The sequence below is a fragment of the Mobula birostris genome, chromosome 2 (assembly GCF_030028105.1).
Source record: "Mobula birostris isolate sMobBir1 chromosome 2, sMobBir1.hap1, whole genome shotgun sequence".
Classification (NCBI taxonomy): Eukaryota; Metazoa; Chordata; class Chondrichthyes; order Myliobatiformes; family Myliobatidae; genus Mobula; species Mobula birostris.
In genome coordinates, this window is record NC_092371.1 from 94,531,436 (window position 1) to 94,551,654 (window position 20,219).

General features: G+C 41.2%; 1 protein-coding gene across 1 annotated transcript in view; it reads left to right on the forward strand.

Annotated features, from left to right (window-relative positions):
* Nucleotides 1-11,526: 11,526 nt before the first annotated feature.
* gcn1 (GCN1 activator of EIF2AK4) overlaps nucleotides 11,527-20,219 on the forward strand; it is a 182,798-nt gene continuing 174,105 nt past the window's right edge. The window contains exons 1-3 of the mRNA XM_072245240.1: nucleotides 11,527-11,560; nucleotides 17,017-17,119; nucleotides 17,938-18,001. Of these exons, the coding sequence (XP_072101341.1) occupies nucleotides 11,543-11,560; nucleotides 17,017-17,119; nucleotides 17,938-18,001 (185 nt within the window). The 5' untranslated portion in view covers nucleotides 11,527-11,542. The remainder of the gene's footprint in view (nucleotides 11,561-17,016; nucleotides 17,120-17,937; nucleotides 18,002-20,219) is intronic.

The following is a 20,219-nucleotide window of genomic DNA, read 5'->3' on the forward strand; positions in this document are numbered from 1 at the left end:
CAACATGCTCAACCTTGTTCCATAACGCAGTCCCTCAAGTCCAGGCAACATTGTTATCTTTTCTGCGCTGCATGTCTTTTTAAAGATTAGCTTCATTTGTCAAATGTACATCAAAACATACAGTGAAATGTGTCACTTTCATCAAGTTAAACCCCTGAGGATTGCACTGGGCAGCCAGTGTTGCCTTGCTTCCAGTGCTATCATAGCATGCCCACAACTCACTAACCCTTACTGTACATCTTTTAGAATCTGAGAGGAAACTAGAGCACCCAGAGGAAACCCACAGAGTCATGGAAAGAATGTACAAACCCCTAGAGACAGTAGTGGAGAACAAACTCTAATCTTACAGCTCATGCTGTAAAGCATGCTAACTGTTACAGTAGTGTTAAAAAGTTGGTGATCCCTGTAGAATTTTCTCTATCACTGCATAAATACGACCTAAAATGTGATCAGATCTTCATGTCAGTCCTAAAACTAGATAAAGAGAACCTAATTAAGTAAACAACACATACTTGTTCACTTCTTTATTGAGAAAAATGATCTACATGTATTTGTTGGAAAAAGTATGTGAACCTTTACTTTCAGTAACTGCTGTGACCCCCTCGCACAGCAATAACTTCAAATGTTTCTGGTAACTGTTGATCAGTCCTGCACACTAGCTTGGTGGAATTTTAGGCCATTCCTCCTTACAAAACTGCTTCATCTCTGGGATATTGGTGGGCTTCCTTGCATGATTTGCTTGCTTCAGGTCCTTCCACAGCATTTCTATAGGGTTAAGGTTAGGACTTTGACTCGGCCACTCCAAAACATGAATTTTCTTCTTTTTAAACCATTCTGTTTTTGATTTACTTTTGTCTTTCCGATCATTGTCTTGTTGCATTATCCAACTTCTATTAAGCTCCATGGGAGGGACTGCTGTACTAAAATTTTCCTGTAAAACATCTTGATGCAACTTTGAATGTTTGCAAGCTGTCCAGGCCCTGAGGCAGCAAACCAGCCCCAAACCATGATGCCCCTTCCACCATGCTTTGCAGTTGGGATAAGGTTTTGGTGTTAGTATGCAGTGCCCTTTTCCCACCAAATATAGCAATGTGCATTTCTGCTAAAAAAGTACAACTTTAGTCTCATCTGTCCACAGAACATCATCCCAGAAATATTATAGAACAACCAGGAGGTCTTTTACAAACTTGAAATGTGCAGCAATGTTTTTTTTTGGAGAGCAGTGGTTTCCTCTGTGGTGTATTTCCATGAACACCAATCTTGTTCAGTGTTTTTCTTATAGTGGACACATGAACAGAGACTTTATCTAGAGATTTCTGCAGGTATTTTGCTGTTACCCTTGGGTTCTTTTTCACCTCCTTCACGTTGCACGTTGTGCTCTTGTTGTGATCTTTGCAGGAATGCCCACTCCTAGGATAAAGTAGCAACAGTACTGAATTTCCTACATTTGTAGACACTTTCTCTTACTGAGGACTGATGAACACTCAGGTCTTTAGAAATGTTTTTGTAGTGTTTTCCAGCTTCATGCATCTCTACAATTCTTCTTCTAAGGTTCCCTGAAAGTTGTTTTGATGGAGACATGGTGCACATGAACAGATCTTTCTTGAGAAGAGCAGGCTCCATCAGTAACCTGACTTTGTGTGTCTTTTTTAGAGGGCAGGGCACCTCTACAACCCACACCTCCAATCTCATCTCATTGATTGGAACACCTGACTACAAATAGCTTTTGTAGAAGGCATTACCCCAGAAGTTCACATACTTTTTCCAACAAATACATGTAATATTGGTTCACTTTTCTCAATAAATAAATGAACAAATATAATATTTTTGTGCTATTTATTTAATTGGGTTCTGTTTATCTAGTTTTAGAACTTGCGTGAACAGCTGATCACACATTTTAGGACATATTTATGCAGAAATGGAGAAAATTTTACAGGGTTCACAAACTTCCTAGCACCACTGAATGCTACCTTGCCACCCCTGGAAAAACCATTGTAAATTAGAAATGAAAAGAAGAAATGTTGGAATCCAGAGAAGCAAATTCTGATCTCTGGGAACAGGAGTCCACCTTAACTCCACTAGAGCCCAGTTAAGTTCACATCAAAAGCAACAACCTGCTTCTTTGACCTGCCCAGAGTAGACCCCAAAAACATTAAGGTATACTCCACATCAGCCAAGATTCTTCTGTAAATGGAAAGGAATTCTGTAATATTTTAAGTTTCTCAAATTATTTCTCAAAACTGCCAAGGTGAAAGATGAGATGTGGCTCCTAATTCTGCAGATGCTGGAAATCCAAAGCAACACACACAAATATGCTAGAAGATCCAAGCAGATCAGGCGGCATCTATGGAAATGAATAATCAGTTGACGCTTTGGACCAAGACCCTTCTTCAGGACTGCACCCAATCCTTATGTTGAGCGTTATCAGAGTTGCATAGGTCAAAAGGAGTTTGGTCTCGAAAAGAAGGTAAGAAAAGTGATAGATGTCACATGAAGAAGTGAAGACTTCACAATAATGCAATTATATACAGCCCTCCCAACAGTAGCTGGGATGTGGACCACAGATTACAACAGGAAATAGAAAAGGCATGTCAGGAGGGCAATGCTATGATAGTCATGGGAGATTTTAACATGTGGGTCAATTGGGAAAATCAGGGTGGTAATGGATTTCAAGAGAATGAGTTTGTTGAATAACTATGCAGAGGCTTTCTAAAGCAGTTTGTTGTTGAACCTATGAGGGGACAGCTGTACTGGATTGTGTGTTACATAATGAGCCAGAAGCAATTAGGGAGCTTAAGATTAAAAAAACCCTTTAGGAGGCAGTGATCACAGTATGATTGAGTTCAACTTGAAATTTGATAGGGAGAAAGTAAAATCTGATGCAGCAGTATCTCAGTGGAGTAAGGTGTATTACGGTGGTATGAGAGAGGTGTCAGCCAAAGTAAATTGTAAGGAGATTCTATGATAGATGTATTCCAATAATGAAGAAATACTCAAATGACAAAATAGTACAACTGTGGCTGATAAGGGAAGTCAAAGCTAATGTAAAAGCAAAAGAGAGGGCATACAACAAAGTAAAAATTAGCAAGAAGTTAGAGAATTGGTAAGATTTCAAAAACCTACAGAGAGCAACTAAAAGAACCATTAGGAGGAAAATGATGAAATATGAAAGCAAGCTAGCAAACAATATCAGAGAGGATAGAAAAAGCTTTTTCAAGTATGTAAAAAATAAAAGAGATGTGAGTAGATATAGGACCACTAGAAAATGAGGCCAGAGAAATAATAACAGGGGAAAAGGAGATAGCAGACGAACATGTATTTTGCATTAGTCTTCACAGTGGAAGACACTAGCAGTGTTCCAGATGTTGAAGGGTGTGAGGGAGGAGAAATGAATGCAGTTACTATTACAACGGAGAAGGTACTCAAAAAGCTAAAAGACCTAGGGTACATAAGTCACCCAGACCAAGTGAACTGCACCCTAGGGATCAGAAAGAATTAGCGGTAGAGATTGTGGAGGCATTAGTAATGATCTTTCAAAAATCATTGGACCCTGGCATGGTTCTGGAGGACTGGAAAATTGCAAAAGTCACTCCACCCTTTAAGAAAAGAAGATGGCAGCAGAAAGGAAATTATAGACCAATTAGCCTGACCTCAGTGGCTGGGAAGATGTTGGAGTTAATTGTGAAGGATGAGGTTTTGGAGTACTTGGTGACACATGACAAGATAAGACAGAGTCAGCATGGTTTCCTTAAGGGAAAATCTTGCCTGATTAACCTGTTGGAATTCTTCGAGGAGATTACAAGTAGGATAGATAAAGGGGATGCAGCGGATGTTGTATATTTGGACTTTCAGAAGGCCTTTGACTTTCATAAGATGCCACACGTGAGGCTGCTTACTAAGTTTAGAGCCCATGGTATTACAGGAAAGTTACTGGCATGGTTACAGCACTGGCTGATCGGTAGGAGACTGAAAATGGGAATAAAAGGATCCTTTTTTGGTTGGCTGCCAGCGATTAGTGGTGTTCCACAGGGGTCAGTTTTGGGACCACTTCTTTTTATGCTGTATATCAATGATTTAGATGATAGAATAAATGGTTTTGTTGCCAAGTTTGCAATGATGTAAAGATTGGTGTAGGGGCAGGTAGTGTTGAGGAAACAGGTAGGCTGCAGAAGGACTTATACAGATTAGGAGAATGGGCAGGAAAGTGGCAAATGAAATACAGTGTTGGAAAATACATAGTCATGTACTTTGATGGTAGAAATAAATGCGCACACTATTTTCTAAATGGGGAAAATCCAAAAATCTGAGATGCAAAGGAACTTGGGTCCTAGTGGAGAATACCCTAAAGATTCTTACAAGCTGAGTCGGTGGTAAGGAAGGCAAATGCAATTTAATCATTCATTTCAAGAGGTCTATATTATAAGAGCAAGAATGTGATGCTGAGGCTTTATAAGTCACTGGTGAGGCCTTATCTTAAGTACTGTGAACAGTTTTGGACTCCTCATCTAAGAAAAGATGTGCTGACATTGGGGAGAGTTCAGATGAGGTTCACAAGGATGGTTCCAGGAATTAAAGGGTTATGATATGAGGAATGTTTAATGGCTCTGGGTCTGCACTCGCTGGAATTTAGGATGAGGGGGAAATCTCACTGAAACCTTTCAAATGTTGAAAGGCCTAGACAGAGTAAATATGGAAAGGATGTTTCCATGGTGGTGATGTCTAGGACAAGAGGGCACAGCCTCAGGATAGAGGGGTGTCCATTTAAAACAGATGGCGGAGACATTTATTTAGCCAGAGTCTGATGAATTTGTGGGATTTGTTGCCACAGTTAGCTGTGGAAGCCAGATTGTTGGGTGTATTTAAGGCAGAGATTGATATGTTCTTGATTAGCCATGGCATCAAAGATTCCGGGGAGAAGTATGGGGAGTGGGGCTGAGGAGGGGAAAAAAGGATCATATGTGATTGAATGACGGAACAGACTCCATGGGCAAAATGGCCTAATTCTGCTCCTATGTCTTATGGTCTTATGTAAACATATCACCTGTATTTGATCTACCCAGGAAACTGCACTGTGAGTACTGAACACAAAAGATAAGTCTTGCATTTGCAAACCACCTCAGGATATCCTAGCGCACTTTAATAGATGAATCGTGCTGACTTTTAGCTGGCAGTTTCAAGGGGAAGTGTTCTCCCATCAGGAAACCTTGGAGATCTGCAAATGTACAATCACAGAGGTCAGGTCTGTATTGTAAGATTTGATAACTCATTTTTAAATTTAATCCACCTCAAAACATTTGTTCGTGACTATATCAAACCACTATAGGTGAGGTAAATTTGCTAACTGTGCTGCATCCATCCAAAAAACAACACTTACACCACACAATCAAAATCAGGTTTAATATCACTGGCATATGTCGTGAAATTTGTTGTTTTGCAGCAGCAGTACATTGCAATACATGCAATAAGACTATAAATTACAGTAGGAATTATATACTAAAAAATAAATTAAATAGGTAGTGCAAAAAGAGAGGGAAAAATACTGAGGAAGTGTTCATTGGTTCATTGCCCATTCAGAAATCTGATCGCGGAGGGGAAAAAGCTGTTCCTGAAACAGTGAGTGTGTGTCTTCAGGCTCCTGTACCTCGCCCTTGATGGTAGCAATGAGAGCAAGTCCTGAGTCATGGTGGCTCTTAATAATGGATGCAGTATTTTAAAGGCATTACCTTTTGAAGGTGTCTTGGATGGTTGGGAGGCAAGTGCCCATGATAGAGCTGGCTGAGTTTGCAACTTTTTGCAGCTTTTTCCAATCCTGTGCAGTGTCTCTTCTGTACCAGATGGTGGTGCAACCAGTTAGACAGCTCTCCATGATACATCTGTAGAAATATTGACACCCAGGAACTGATGTTGGCATCAGGTTCAACAACAGCTACTTCCCTCCAACCATTCATTTCTTAAACCAAACAGCACAATCTGAGTCACTACCTAGGAATAGCAACACTAAGACCGCCTTGATCACTTTGTACTAAAATGGACTTGGTTTATTTTGTTCTAACTGTGTTCTTTCTTGTAAAAATTTTTAACAATTTATGCACTTGTGAATACTGCTTATCTGATGCTATGTCCCTGTAATGCTGCTACAAATAAGTTTTCCTTGCACTTACGCATATGACAATAAACGCGATTTTGACATTTTAACTTTAACAGAGATGATACACACAGTCTGGTCCTCTAAACCTTAGAGGAGCACCCTCCTATTCAGGTTTTCTCTCTTACTGTGTCCTATCTGCTGCAGGTTCTCTTTTAGTCATTTACTTTTCCATTATCTCTAGCATACTTGATGCGCTTTTACCTATTTCAAGAGCTATCTTATCCCTGGTCTTTAATTTTAATTTGATTATTTGCCCAAATGGTTTCCTGGATAATGATGTAATCCGTTATCTGTTAATGAAGTACTTTGAACTTTGAACTTTTGAATCCGGAGTTCAAGACCTAGTGTTCAGTGATCAGTGAGTCCTGGGGTTGATATTGAAAATTGAAGCCTGAAGATCAATTGGAAGTCTGGAAGTCAAGGCTTGATGGTTGGAGCCCTGAGTCTCTGGATCCCTGCAAGTCCAAGACTGCTGGAGGCTGAAAGTCTGTCCTGAGTTTGAAGGACCTTGAATGCGGGTGGGTAGGTATGAGGGAGGAACAGGGATTGTTTTGCTGTTATTGTTTTCTTGCTTGTTGTGTTCTGTGTTGCTCTGCTAAGCATTCTGGGGAAGCAATGCTAGCACTGGAATGTGAGCGACGCTTTCAGGCTGCCCCCACCATGTCCTGACAAAGGGTCTTGGCCCGAAACGTCGACTGTACCTCTTCCTATAGATGCTGCCTGGCCTGCTGCGTTCACCAGCAATTTATATGTATGTTGCCAGTGTAAAAAGATGGAGAGAAAGGCTGGAGAGTAGGGGTAGGGCGGGAGGAGAAGGAGGACGTGTTGATAAGCAGATAGGGAAGGGGAGAGTGTGGAAATGACACCAGAAATTGCGAGGAGATAGATGGAAGTGACAAAGGCCTGGGGTAGGTGGAAGTGACACAAGGCAATGAAAGTAAATTAGCACTTTGTCATTTCACCTATCTCAGGCTAGGTGGAAAGTCAGGTCCCTCCAGATGAGACAACAGCACTAATTACTCCACCACGGCCATCCATTGCTACCATTTAGGTAAAAATGATGGCACTCAAGGGCAATGCACAGGAGCACCATCAAACTATATTTGACAGCTCAGGGTAAATAAAGTTCTGCGCTCCACCAAAGGTCATCTGAAATATGGAGGCACAGAGAGATGGAAGAGTTTCCAGAATTTACACAACAGCCAATGACAGTTAGAAACAGAAGGAATTGGAATCATTCTACAGATGGGAAGAGAACCAGAACCCATGTTATTGTTCAAATTCTCTTTTTCAGGACTCATTCATTTTGGATTAAAGATGGGGATGTGGAGCAACTGCACTTTCTCTGTACCTGCAAATCCATATTCTGACAAAGGACCTTGGCCTGAAATGTTGACTGTTTATTTATTTCCATGCTGCTTGACCTGCTGAGTCCTCTAGCATTTTATGTGTGTTGCTTTGGATTTCCAGCTTTTGCAGAATCTCTCCTATTTACCATATTCTGCATTCTGTTTTTCTTACCACCTTGACGCCATGATCTATCTGGAATGCACATGAAATAAAAGCTTTCTCCTGTATCTCAGTCCATAAGACCATAAGATATAGAAGCAGAAATAAGCCATTTGGCCCATCGAGTCTGTTCTAATCATGGCTGTTCCTTTTTTCCCTCCTCAGCACCACTCTCCAGCCTTCATCCTGTAACCTTAGATGCCGTGTCCAATCAAGAACCTCCCAATCTCTGCCTTAACTACACCCAACAACCTAGCCTCCACAGCTGCCTGTGGTTACAAATTTCACAAATTCACCACACTCTGGCTAAAGAAATTTCTCCGCATCTGTGTTTAATGGACACCCCTCTATCCTGAGGCTGTGTCCTCTTGTCCTAAACTCCCCATCATGGGAAAAATCCTTTCCACATCTACCATATGTAGGCCTTTCAACATTTGAAAGGTTTCAATGAGAATCCCCCCTCATCCTTCTAAATTCCAGCGAGTACAGACCCAGAGCCATCAAACATTCCTCATATGATAATCCTTTCATTCCCAGAATTATCCTTGTGAATCTCATCTGAACCTTCTCCAATGACAGCATATCTTTTCTTAGATGAGGAGCCCAAAACTGTTCACAATATTCAAGGTGAGGTCTCACCAGTGCCTTATAAAGTCTCAGCATTATATCCCGGCTCTTGTATTCTAGACCTCTTAAATGAATGCTAACATGGCATTTGCCTTCCTCACCACTGACTCAACCTACAAGTTAAACTTTAGGGTGTTGTGCACAAGGACTCCCAAGTCCCTTTGCATTTCAGATTTTTGGATTTTCTTTCAGTTTAGAAAAAATTGTTCATATTTATTTCTATGACCAAAGTACATGACCATGGATTATCCAACATTGTATTTCATTTGCCACTTTCTTGCCCATTCTCCTAATCTGTCTAAGTCCTTCTGCATCCTACCTGTTTCCTCAACATTACCTGCCCCTCCACCAATCTTTGTATCATCTGCAACACTTGGCAACAAAGCCTTCTAGACTATCATCTAAAACATTGATATACAGCATAAAAAGCAGTCCCAACACCAAACCCTGCAGAACACCACTAGTCACTGGCAGCCCACCAGAAAAGGATCCTTTTATTTCCACTCACAATCTCCTACCAATCAGCCAGTGCTCTGACCATGCTAGTAACTTTCCTGTAATACCATGGGCTCTAAACTTGGTAAGCAATGTGTGGCACCTTATGAAAGTCAAAGGCCCTCTGAAAGTCCAAATATACAACATCTACTGCATCCCCTTTCTCTATCCTACTTGTAATCTCCTCAAAGAATTCCAACAGGTTCACCAGCCAACATTTTCCTTAAGGAAACAATCCTGACATTGTCCTATCTTGTCCTGTGTCACCAAGTACTCCAAAATCTCATCCTTAACAATTGACTCCAACATCTTTCCAACCACTGAGATCAGGCTAACTGGTTTATAATTTCCTTTCTGCTGCCTTCCTCATTTTTAAAAGAGTGGAGTGACATTTGCAATTTTCCAGTTCTCTGGCACCACGCCAGAGTCCAACAATTTTTAAAAGATCATTACTAAAGCCTCCACAATCTCTGCCGCTCTCTCCTTCAGAACCCTAGGGTGCAGTTCATCGGGTCTGGGTGACTTATGTACCCTTATGTCTTTTAGCTTTTTGAGCACCTTCTCCATTTTAATAGTAACTGCATTCATTTCTCCTCCCTCACACCCTTCAACATCTGGCACACTGCTAGTGTCTTCCACAATGAAGACTGATGCAAAATACTTATTTCTCTTTGTCTCCTGTTATTATTTCTCCAGCCTCATTTTTGAGCAGTCCACTCTCATTTCTCTATTTTTTTTAGATACTTGAAAAAGCTTTAACTATCCACCTTGATATTGTTTGTTAGCTTGCTTTCATATTTCATCTTTTCCCTCCTAATGATTCTTTCAGTTGCTCTCTGTAGGTTTTTAAAAGCTTCCCAATCCTTTAACTTCCCGCTACTTTTTTGCTTTGTTGAGTGCCCTCTCTTTTGCTTTTACATTAGCTTTGACTTCCCTTGTCAACCACAGTTGTACTATTTTACCATTTTAGTATTTCTTCATTTTTGGAATACATCTTTCCTGCACCTTCATCATTTTTCCCAGAATCTCATTCCATTGCTGCTTGCTGTCATCCCTGCCAGCATCTCCTTCCAATTTAGTTTGACCAACTCCTCTCTCATACCACTGTAATTTCCTTCACTCCACTGAAATATTGCTACATCAGACTTTACTTTTTCCCTATCAAATTTCAAGTTGAACTCAGTCATAACGTGAGCACTGCCTCCTAAGGGTTCTTTTATCTTAAGCTCGCTAATCGCTTCTGGTTCATTACATAACCCCCAATCCAGTATAGCTGATCCCCTAGTAGCCTCAATGACAAACTGCTCTAAAAAGCCATCTCTTAGGCATTCAACAAAACCACTCTCTTAAGATCCATTACCACCCTGATTTTCCCATGAATATCATAACATTGCCCTTGTGACATGCCTTTTCTATTTCCCATTGTAATCTGCGGTCCACATCCCAGCTACTGTTGGGTGGCCTGGATAGAACTGCCATCAGGGTCGTTTTTCCCTTGCAGTTTCTTACATCAACCCACTTGGTTTTTGCACCGCAGACCAGTTTAATATTGACAATTATTAAATGGCCGACCGGGGTGGGGGGGGGGGGCGGGGCGGGGAGGTGGTGTTCATCTAGGGTTAAACTCACCTCAACATGTCTTTTACAGTTAGGATTGCCAACTTTCTCACTCCCAAATAAAGGACAAATGTAGCAGTCAAATACAGGTCACTTGAGTTTACCCTGAGAAAGACTACCATGACCATGAAGCCTTGCGCGGGCACCTGTCTACGTATGCGTGATGTGCGCATGCGCGTACGTGCCGATTTTTTTTCCACAAATCGGTTTTGGCTTAATCTTCCCGACTATACTGTACATACATTATTTCTACTTTATATAGGCTGTGTATTTATCCTGCTTTTCTGCTTTTACTATATGTTAGTGTTATTTTAGGTTTTATGTGTTATTTGGTATGATTTGGTAGGTTGTTTTTTGGGTCTGGGCACGTTCAAAAATTTTTCCCATATAAATTAATGGTAATTGCTGCTTTGCTTTACGCCATTTCGGCACAAAAAGTTTCATAGGAACGCTCTACCTTAGCGGGGGAAATACGGGACAAGGGCGGTCCCGTATGGGACAAACCAACTTAACCTAATATACGGGATGTCCCAGCAAATACAGGACAGTTGGCAATCCTATGTTCAAGTTCAACAGTGCGTGACAGGGAATGAGGAAAGGTGCAGCTAACTCATATCGTTTCCCCGTGGCCCGGTAGCACATGCTTTGCGGCCTGGTGGTTGGGGACCGCTGTATAGGGGACCTGAGGAGGAAGCATTTTCTCAGAGAGGATGATGGTTAAGTGATACGACCTGTCAGAAAAAATGGTAGAGGCAGATATAATTACTGTTAAAAGACAGGTAGGGCAGGTTTATGGATAGGAAAGGTTCAGAGGAATATGGGCCAAATGCAGGTAAATGGAACTGGCTCAGTAAGTTAAGGACATGAGGCTGAAGGGCCTGGTTTCCTGCTGTGTGACTCTATGAGATAAGAATTAATGAACCTTTGAGCCAAGAATAAAAATATTTTAAACTGTCAGTTGGATTTGTCCTTAACTGACAAACTTACGTTTTTGTAGTTTGCACCCGCAGCCCGATGCTGATGGAGAAGACCTGGGCCGTTGCCGGGCAACCACTGGTCCCAGCAACTGTCCCTCCTCCTGCTCCCGGGCCGACTCATACACAACCCGGAAGTTATTGCTCTTTCTCTTCCGGCGTGTAGTGGGAAATGGCGACGGACACGCAGGTCTGTGCTGGCAGTTTTAAAGTTTAAGTGATTCTCCTCGGAGCTGTGGCCTGTCTGGTGCACGATGAAAGACTGAGTTAGTAAAGTGATCGAGAGACGGATAGACACAGTCCCAGAATATACGGCCCGGGCGGGAGAGAGGGCCAGACTTATCCACGGCTGGGGAATGGGTGTGAGAGGGAGGTGGAGTTGGAGGAACGAGCAGAACTCAAAGGATGAACAGCGGAAAAAAACTCGACGCGAGTCCTCTAGAGTGGGGGACACTTTGAAGAGAAAGACTGACAAGCGATCGGAGTCTCGTAACTTTGTAGAGAGGCAGGGAGCAGGATGGAGTTGACGGGTGATGGAAAGGAAATCTATGACAGTTACTTTGGAGATTGACGTACTCAAATACAGTATTGATGCAGTGGAGGGAAATTATAACGGAAAAACAATATGAAGGCAGGTTATGGATGAGAGATGAGCATCCCTGAATGAAATGGCGAGAAGCTTAGCACTGAGTTGAAGTTAGAGATGAGAAGCAGTGGTCTCCTTTTTGTATATTTGGTAAATCCATGTTCATCTTTAGACTTTAGTCGATGTACCCTGTATGTTGACTGTGTGAACCTTGTGAGGCTGGTACAATATAGGAATATATTGATTTATCTGCTTGCTTGTTTCTTATCACACTGAAGGACATTTTGACTCCCCTTTCAACTTCTCTTGGAAATAGGATCTGAGCCACCAATTTCCTCATATCCAAAAGATTATTCATTGTGGGTTAGTTAAAATTGTATGTCAGCAAGCTACTCAATCCTGTGGAGAGTTGATCATGGCTTACTTGACATGTGCATATCTGTTTTCAGCAATAGATGACGAATTAATTGTGAATTTTTCCTCTTTTCCTCCTCCCCCCGCACATTTTTTGGCCAAACCCCAGCACTCAGTGTGGTCCTTCTGTCTTTGATCTGACAAAGCCACCTGTTGCTGGACAGCAGTCCGTATTTGTTGCCTCAACAAAGTCTTAGTTGGCTGGGTTTTAAGAGTTATTTTCAATTGAAATCTGTATAATTCATTTTCAAATATGTATAAATTACTGCTTTTTTAATGGTAATTTTGTTTGTTCTTGTGACTTAGCTTAGCATACTTCCAGTTATAATGTGGTGGTAACTTTACTTCCTTATCTTTCACTGGGTTATTTTGAGAGAACAATTTCTGTAGAGGGAGGAGGAAGAAATACAATTTATTGGGAGTTTCCAAGATTCCTGATGGTTGCCATTGGTGCAGGTTTATGGTTGTTTAATTTAAGTTAAACCTTGGACAGTTTTGGCAGTGTTGGTTTATTTAGTTTATGTTGCAATAACACTTTTCCAGATGACATTGAAACAGGAGCAGGTTATTTAGACCTTTCACACCGTTTTGCTCTTCAGAAAGATCATGAGGCATTTGTGACCTAGCAGTATCTTAATTTTTTTCATATTCTTTTAATAGAATTTTGTTAACTATATTAACTTTAAAAATGTCACAATTGGATTAGCATCAATTGCTGTTGGTTGAAAAAAATAGTTACAAATTTGGCAAGCTCTGCATGTAGCAGTGTGTTCTAACTTTGTCCTTGAGAGCCCTGGCTTTAATTTTTTAGGCAACCACCTGATGTCGATTCTATAAGCAGGGAGTCCTATTTATACTATCTGTAAGATTTCAGTCAAATCACTTCTTGACCTTACCGGGGAGTAAAACCGTAGCCACGTTCATTAACTCTAAATTCTTGCAGTCCAGGTATTTCTGGCAAATGCACAGTGCATTCTCTTGAAGGCTAATGTTACCTCTCCCAAGATAAGATGCCCAGAACTGCTGGTACGAGTCCAACTGTACTTTCTTCAGTAAATGTTTGGCAACTTTGTTCATTCACAGACGAATGAAAGAAAGGTTGAGTATCTGGGTTGAAGCACTTATTTGTACCACCTTTTGCTTTTCTATTGCTCTTTCTCTCAAGTGGATTATGTGTATGCAGTAAGTCTTTTCCAACGAAAAACCAAGTCAGTATTACTCATTGTGACCGTCAAACCTTGTGTAGGGTGGAACATTGAGAGGAAAAATAAACTTGAAAAAAGCAAAGAACGGAGGCAATAGACCATTGAAGAGGTTTAAAATGAATGTGTTTAATATGTACAAATATCTTTCTAATGTGTCTTTCCTAAGTTACAGAGTGGAGTACAAGTTGCAACTGTGTGCCTTGGTGTTACGAGATTGCCTTTTTTAATGGAGATTGAATTGATCATTTTCCATTTCTTCATTCTTTCCATAAATGCACGACCAGAGATTGAGTGAATCTGCCCCAGAGATTGTCCAACCAGATCAATGTGCCATTATTTTAGTTTATTGTTTCTAACTAATCATTGTGAAGGATTAACTGTATCCATTAACATGAGAAACACTTTTATTTATTATAGGACCAGGAGTCTACAGGACGTAATTTCAAGAACTACACTTAATGTGCTAAAGTACAGTTAAAGTATTAAGAACATAGAGAATAAAAGTAGTCTTTTAGAGGGCAGCTTACTGAGATGGGAAACGGAGGCAGATGAAATTCAGCATAATGTATGTGAAGTAATGAATTCTGGGAAAATATAGCTGGAATGTAATAACCCAAATGATGTAGTTTTAAAGGTGATGCAGGAAAGGGGAGTTCAGGTTTGCATACAGAAGCTGTTGGCAAAATGTGGCAATACTTGAGATCTTTACTTTTAAGAAAAATAAAACTAGCTAGTTAAACTAAATCTTTATACCTCACTGTTGAGTCCCAGCTAGAATATTTTGTGCGCCACAATTTTGAAAGATTGGGGGTGATGTCAATCTTTATTTCCTTACAGGCAAAGGTTAAGATGTTAATAGTGAATGAGGAGAAAATGGCAGATAGTTCATCAGCAAATGGAGTACAGATCTGACAAATGTTTATTTTTTAACACAATTTTCATCATGGGTTGTCCTAAATGTTGTCTTTTTCAATACAAATCTCCCTGCTAATATATTGAAATTACTTGCAGTATTCAACATACGGCACAGTAGGTGCAATCTTAAACTAAATGTGCCATTAATAATGGGAACATTATTGGGAACTTGATGATGGTGAGGACAATATGAGTGAGATTGATGTTCTGGAGCACGTTGATATTAAGGGAGAGGAGGTGTTGGAGTTGTTAAAATACATTAGGACAGATAAGTCCCCGGGGCCTGACGGAATATTCTCCAGGCTGCTCCACGAGGCAAGAGAAGAGATTGCTGAGCCTCTGGCTAGGATCTTTATGTCCTCGCGGTCCACGGGAATGGTACCGGAGGATTGGAGGGAGGTGAATGTTGTTCCCTTGTTCAAAAAAGATAGTAGGGATAGTCCGGGTAATTATAGACCAGTGAGCCTTACATCTGTGGTGGGAAAGCTGATGGAAAAGATTCCTAGAGATAGGATCTCTGGGCATTTAGAGAATCATGGTCTGATCAGGGACAGTCAGCATGGCTTTGTGAAGGGTAGATCGTGTCTAACAAGCCTGATAGAGTTCTTTGAGGAGGTGACCAGGCATATAGATGAGGGTAGTGCAGTGGATGTGATCTATATGGATTTTAGTAAGGCATTTGACAAGGTTCCACACGGTAGGCTTATTCAGAAAGTTAGAAGGTAGGTGGATTCAGAATTGGCTTGCCTGCGGAAGGCAGAGGGTGGTGGTGGAGGGAGTACATTCAGATTGGAGGATTGTGACTAGTGGTGTCCCACAAGGATCTGTTCTGGCCTCTACTTTTCATGATTTTTATTAATGACCTGGATGTGGGGGTAGAAGGGTGGGTTGGCAAGTTTGCAGACAACACAAAGGTTGGTGGTGTTGTAGATAGTGTAGAGGATTGTCAAAGATTGCAGAGAGACATTGATAGGATGCAGAAGTGGGCTGAGAAGTGGCAGATGGAGTTCAACCTGGAGAAGTGTGAGCTGGTACACTTTGGAAGGACAAACTCCAAGGCAGAGTACAAAGTAAATGGCAGGATACTTGGTAGTGTGGAGGAGCAGAGAGAACTCGGGGTACATGTCCACAGATCCCCGAAAGTCGCCTCACAGGTGGATAGGGTAGTTAAGAAAGCTTATGGGGTGTTAGCTTTCATAAGTCAAGGAATAGAGTTTAAGAGTTGCGATGTAATGATGTAGCTCTATAAAACTCTGGTTAGGCCACAATTGGAGTACTGTGTCCAGTTCTGGTCACCTCACTATAGGAAGGATGTGGAAGCATTGGAAAGGGTACAGAGGAGATTTACCAGGATGCTGCCTGGTTTAGAAAGTATGCATTATGATCAGAGATTAAGAGAGCTAGGGCTTTACTCTTTGGAGAGAAGGAGGATGAGAGGAGACATGATAAAGGTGTACAAGATAATAAAAGGAATAGATAGAGTGGATAGCCAGCGCCTCTTCCTCAGGGCACCACTGCTCAATACAAGAGGACGTGGCTTTAAGGTAAGGGGTGGGAAGTTCAAGGGGGATATTAGAGGAAGGTTTTTTACTCAGTGAGCGGTTGGTGTGTGGAATGCACTGCCTGAGTCAGTGGTGGAGGCAGATACACTAGTGAAGTTTAAGAGACTACTAGACAGGTATATGGAGGAATCTAAGGTGGGGGCTTATATGGGAGGCAGGGTTTGAGGGTCGGCACAACATTGTGGGCCGAAGGGCCTGTACTGTGCTGTACTATTCTATGTTCTATCATAACCAGGACAACACAAACAGTCTGCTCTAAAGTAGCTGTCAATGAATGGATGCTGTAATGATAGTTGGGCATGGGGGGGGGGCATAGGTAGAAGAGTGCTCCCATTAGGAAATGTGAGGCACCTTAGTCTGTTGAATAGTGCCAACTGGAGGCACGTTCATTGTGCATGGGAGCCAAAGAGGCACACCAGTGCAATAATGAAGCAGGAGGTTATCAGGGTGCTTTCGGTCAGGATTTGCATTCCTGATCTGCTGTTTGAGTTACCTTTCACTGCTGCAGTAAGCTGTAGAGTATTTTCACAATAAAACTGCTAGAATTACAGCTTCAAATTTATACATTGGCACAAGCGGTAAGAATCTCCATTCGAGAAAGCTATTCAAATTGTAACAGTTGTTGACCTATCAGATATGAAGGTTGGCACAATGACGGTCTGTGCATATTTGGCATTTTTAATATCTTGGTTAGGTCAGTATTGTCTTCTACCCTATGCTAGGGTCAGTTAGTTTATTTCACATGTTGAATGATCCTTCCTGTGCCACAGACTGATGTACAAGTCACATTTTGCTACTTCAATGCCTTGAGTTCACTTCTTTTGTGCAGATAGATCTGGTTCTGTTCATTATTTCATAATATCCATTATGAACCAATGACTGTGGCCCAGCCAGTGGTTTTTTGTCATTAGCTGTGGGATAAATTAGGGAAATTCAAAATGAAAATAATGTGATTAATTTTCAGGTTTCAGACACTCTCAGGAGGTTTGCTGCTAGAGTGACTACAGCCAGTGTTAAAGAGAGACAGCAGATACTTTCTGATCTTGGGAGCTGTGTTAACGACAAAGGTAGGTAAATGCTGAACTATGTCTTCTCTAGGAGTAAGCAACCATGTTTTGTTGGAGAGACCTTGTAGATCCTGAAGTAGAATTGTAGTTATGAAAATGTTGAAAGGGACGGTAACTTTAGGCACTTGGGGTAGGTGTTTCAGTTCCCAGTAATGTCCTATATCTACTGTGCTGGCCCTTAGCCCCCGCTTCTCAGTGCTGAGTGGCTGCAGCCCTCACAGGCAGCCGAGGCTGATGGAATCATGGGGGGCACATGGCTGGATTCAAGCTAGGCTGAGCACCAGCAGCACTGTCAGTGATGCTTTTTTCCTTGTCGTGTGATGATGATACGTTCTAGTATGGGTTCGGTTTGGTGCACTCATTCCTGTGTACCGAGTGAGGTACCAGTGTAAACAGTACCGGTGGAGTTGGTCAGAGTAACAGTTTAGAGTGCATTGGAGAGGAGTGTAAAGGAGGATGTTAAAGGTAAGTTCTTTACAAAGAGAGTGATGGGTGCATGGATCACCCTGCCGGGGGTGGTGGTGGAGGCAGATTTAAATAACTCTTAGATTGGCATACAGATAATTGAAAAATGGAGGGCTGTATAGGAGGGAAGGGTTAGATTGATCTCAGAGTAGGTTAAAATGTCTGCACAACATTGTGGGCTGAAGGTCCTGTACTGTGCTGTAAAAATGCTGTTATAATGTGGCAGGTATGATGCTTCCCAGTAGTCCATATGATGTCAGGGCTTTTCGGTTCATGAATACGGATGAAGAGATAACCATTGGGGTGGGTATAAACCAGGTGCAGATTGTTGTTGATTTATTTTGTTCTTTCAGATCTGCCTGACGCTGCTGTGAAAGGCCTGTGCAAACTTTTCTGCTTAACACTTCATCGTTATAGGTTAGTTCCAGAAGTTCCAGTTTAATTTATGTATTCGGCAGCTGTATGTAACTAAATATGAGATTACTGGTTTCATGTTTTATCCTGATATATTACATTTTTAGTTGTTACTGTTTTTGGTCATTTCATAATTCTACAATCCATTTGCAGCAGCGTGAAGGTATCCATTCTTATCTTCATGTTACCTGTTATGTTCACTCATTCTAAATCAAGCTTGACTTGAATGTATTTTTTTTGTATCTGTCCAGTAGATGTGAGCATTGCTGTCATTGTTTGTTCATACTATCTGCAATAACTACTGAGCAGCTTATAAGGCCATTTCTGAGAGGGTTGAAAGAGTAGCTTAGGAGGGTTCATGTTAGCCCATGCAGAGAAGGGCAGGAGATGTTGGTAAACCACGTGAGTTTATATCATCTCCCTGCTGGTTTAATAATGCTCAGTTTTTATTCTGGATTATTTCTTAATTTACTTATTTTTTACTTATTGAGATACAGCACAGAACAGGCCCTTCTGGCCCTTCGAACCACACTGCCCAGGAGCCCCCAATTTAACCCTAGCCTAATCACCGGACAATTTACAATGGCCAATTAACCTACCAACCGGTACGTCTGTGAACTGAGAGAGGAAACCGGAGTGTCCTTATGGACAGCGGCAGAAATGGGTCGCTGGTACTGTAAAGCACTGTCCTAACCACTACGCTGCTGTTTGGTTACTGCTAGCAAGGCTGACATGTGTACATTCCTAATTGTGTTTGAATGGAGTGACATGTCGTTTTAATTTCTCCAGTCTGTCTCAACATAGACTTCCCTATCTGTTATTTCCTCCACCCCTACTTCCATTCCAAGCATAACTTAAAAACTTGTTTTCTCTGTGAAGTTTCTCAATTAAGGTAAAATATTATCACTATGAAACTTCACAGGTATTGCCTGGCTAGAGTTTTTTAGGCATATTCTCTTTTTATTTCACTTCAGTTTACACTTTCTTCTTGGTTGCATTGTTAATGTTATAATCCTTCAGTCTGGTTGAGATTCAGGTTTTGCAGAATTGCCTGTACTGTTCCTTTAGGTTTCAACTGCTTTATCTTCGTCATTTTGTTATAAATTGAAACTTTGAGTAACTTAGCACAAGAAATTTCTCAAACTGAAATTTGTAAGTTCTAATCTAGCTAATGGCAAATGTGATTTATGGAACGTCTTACTTGGATCAATGCATGACTGAAAGAGATCTACTTGTACTTACACAGTGCACTCAAAGTAGCAAAGTATCCTTTGACCTTGTAAAAATGTTTTTTTTCTCAGTGAGCTACACTTAGGGTTATAAGGATTGGTGATCTAAGGCTTGACCATAGAGAGAGATTTTAGAGAGATTCTTCAAGTACAGAAGCCATTGATAATGTTGGAAATCGGCAGTTGCACTATTTCATTAATGCTTTGCTGAACGAATCAAGGAATGGGTATGACTGGTGTGTCCATATAGAGCTGGCATACACTTGATGGGCTGACTAGTTTTTATCCTTGCCATAATGCCATGCTTGGAGCACAGAGATTTGAAGGTTTATGGTAGAGGTTGAAGTTGGGGAGAGGTAAATTCAGAGAAGGTTTTAAGAATGAAAATTAGGATTTCATCCTTATTAAAACAAATGTCTGCAATCTTGGCTGATAGCTGAATTGGAGAAAATATAGTAAGAATTTTGTATGAGCACAGGTTTCTGTGGATTTGTAAAAGGTCTGGTTGAAGAGCATTGGAATTATGAAGCTCCGAGGTAAATTAAACATTGATGAAGGCTTCAGCAGCAGATGATCTGAGTTAAGGAATAAGCCTGGCTGTTTGAGAGTTGATAGTAGTTCGTCTTGCAGTGGAGGTGTGGGGTCAGGAGCTTGTAGAGTCATAGAGCAATATAGCATGGGGTCAGGCCCTTTGGTCCACTGAGTGATCATGAACCACCCAGTCTCCTTAAAGACACTTTCTCAAGCTCACTGAGGTGGCAAGCAGACCACCTCTGCATAAGGATGTGTCAAATTGATGTTTGATTCAGTGGAGAAACAATGGCATCCCATCCATTATTTGATGTCAAGAGAAGTATTGGTGAGGTATATTCTGAATTTCTTGAATGTTTGTGATACTTGAGGTCTTACTCAGTATCACAAAGGGATGTAGTAGTGATGGGAAATAGGTGCGAAGAGTGCCCAGTGAATTGGAGAGAGGCAGGGTAAGATGA